Below are 1,600 nucleotides of genomic sequence, written 5' to 3'. Positions count from 1 at the left end.
AGGTTCTGCCTCATACCTTGTTTTCAGTGGCATGTTTTTCCTTCTCCACCTTGGCCAGTGTTAGCTCAAGGTCATCAATATCTTTCTTCAGCTCTGAACATTCATCCTCCAGTTTCCTYTTCTTGGCTGTCAGTTCAGCATTAATTTCCTCTTCATCYTCAGCCCTTTCTGTCACCTCCTTAATTTTGGCTTCCAGCTGGATTTTGGTTTTGATGAGCTGGTCACACCTTTCCTCAGCATCAGCCAAGGCATCTGCTTCCTGTTAGAGAAACATAGTTTTGTTTGCTAATCACAACTGTTCGTAAAAGCTCAATAGAGAAATTATATTTGCAGCTGAGGAAAATGAACATGGAATTACTCTGTATTGTTTTCTTTCTGSAAGTGATTTTTTGCACTGCCTCTTTTAAACCAGAGAAGGTTATTGCTCTAATTACTCTTTTTACTCTCGTCAATTATTCCCTCTTTTTGTTCTTATAGTTAAGGTCATAATATGCAGTAATACTTTAATTCTCAAGAGTTTTGATTACTTTCTCTGAAAGCTAAGAACTGACTATAATTGTGTAGAGATTTTTTATCTTTTTCTTTGTATAGGCTTTTCTTGGCAAGACTGACTTTGACTTAATTTTCTTTTGGGCCAGATAAATTGATATRTATAGTCTTGGTGCAATTAGTCAATTCAATTTGAACCTTACTTTCTCTTGAATCTGTGAGGCAGATATCTAAAGATGCAAGGCAATGTTTAAATGCTGACCAATCTTTTGATCTTCCAATGGGCTTTGGGGGCACACATAGGGCTGTGACAGAATGCAGATGGTTTTTCTGTCTTCCTGGAATAGTGGTTGTAGAAAAACAGATGACATAATGTGTCATATGAAATGGCATAAATCTCTTTCATTTGGACAACTGATTGAAACCSGAGTAATTTGTCAGATGTATTGTTTTACAGACTCCCTTAACTGTATGCACTTAATTTACCGTGACTACATTGGACCTTATATTGTGAGCATGGAGAAACAGATCTATGGGAATACATGCTTCAAAAGCAATTCCAAAGCGGGAAYCTCATATTACGATGCTGACACTATTTGATCTGAACTTTACCTTTCATTATTCATATTAAAATATTTTCTCAAACAATTTATTGTATAGCAYGAAAGTTACATGTTGTGAGAATACCTMGAAGAAATACATTAACTATACTTACAGATTGCACTTGGAGCTGCAGGTCATTTTTTTCCTGCATTAGAGATGCCATTTTCTCCTCCAGTTCCTTCCGCTTTGCTTCAGACTTCGCAAGCTCTTCCTTGGTTTTCTCAAACTCCCCCTTCATGTTGGCCATCTCCTTCTCAGACTCTGCACTCTTCAGCAAGGGCTTGATCTTGAAGAACAGCTTCATCCATGGCCAGTGTTTGACATTCATGAATGAGCGMACATTGTACTGGATGCAGAAGATGGATTCTCTGAAGCATAATTAAAACATGTAATGAATATTTTCAGTCTGGCAAATCATCAACGGTTTCCTCCAAGCAGAGTGACGTTAACTGAAGAAGAGGAATGTGTACCTCCGCTCCACCATTCTCTGGTACTCCACTCTCATCAG

The 1,600-nt window shown here is 38.0% G+C and overlaps 1 protein-coding gene across 1 annotated transcript in view; it reads right to left on the bottom strand.

Moving 5' to 3' along the window:
- Nucleotides 1-10: 10 nt before the first annotated feature.
- LOC130586527 (myosin-1B-like) overlaps nt 11-1,600 on the bottom strand; it is a 9,309-nt gene continuing 7,719 nt past the window's right edge. Inside the window, exons 12-14 of the mRNA XM_057387342.1 lie at nt 1,563-1,585; nt 1,205-1,460; nt 11-259 (exon numbers count right to left, since the gene is read on the bottom strand). Of these exons, the coding sequence (XP_057243325.1) occupies nt 11-259; nt 1,205-1,460; nt 1,563-1,585 (528 nt within the window). The remainder of the gene's footprint in view (nt 260-1,204; nt 1,461-1,562; nt 1,586-1,600) is intronic.

This window comes from Malurus melanocephalus, unplaced genomic scaffold (assembly GCF_030028575.1).
Source record: "Malurus melanocephalus ecotype Western Australia unplaced genomic scaffold, MMel_1.1 scaffold_1193, whole genome shotgun sequence".
Classification (NCBI taxonomy): domain Eukaryota; kingdom Metazoa; phylum Chordata; class Aves; order Passeriformes; family Maluridae; genus Malurus; species Malurus melanocephalus.
Note: the sequence above shows the minus strand (reverse complement) of the source record. Positions and strands in the feature narration are given on the sequence as shown.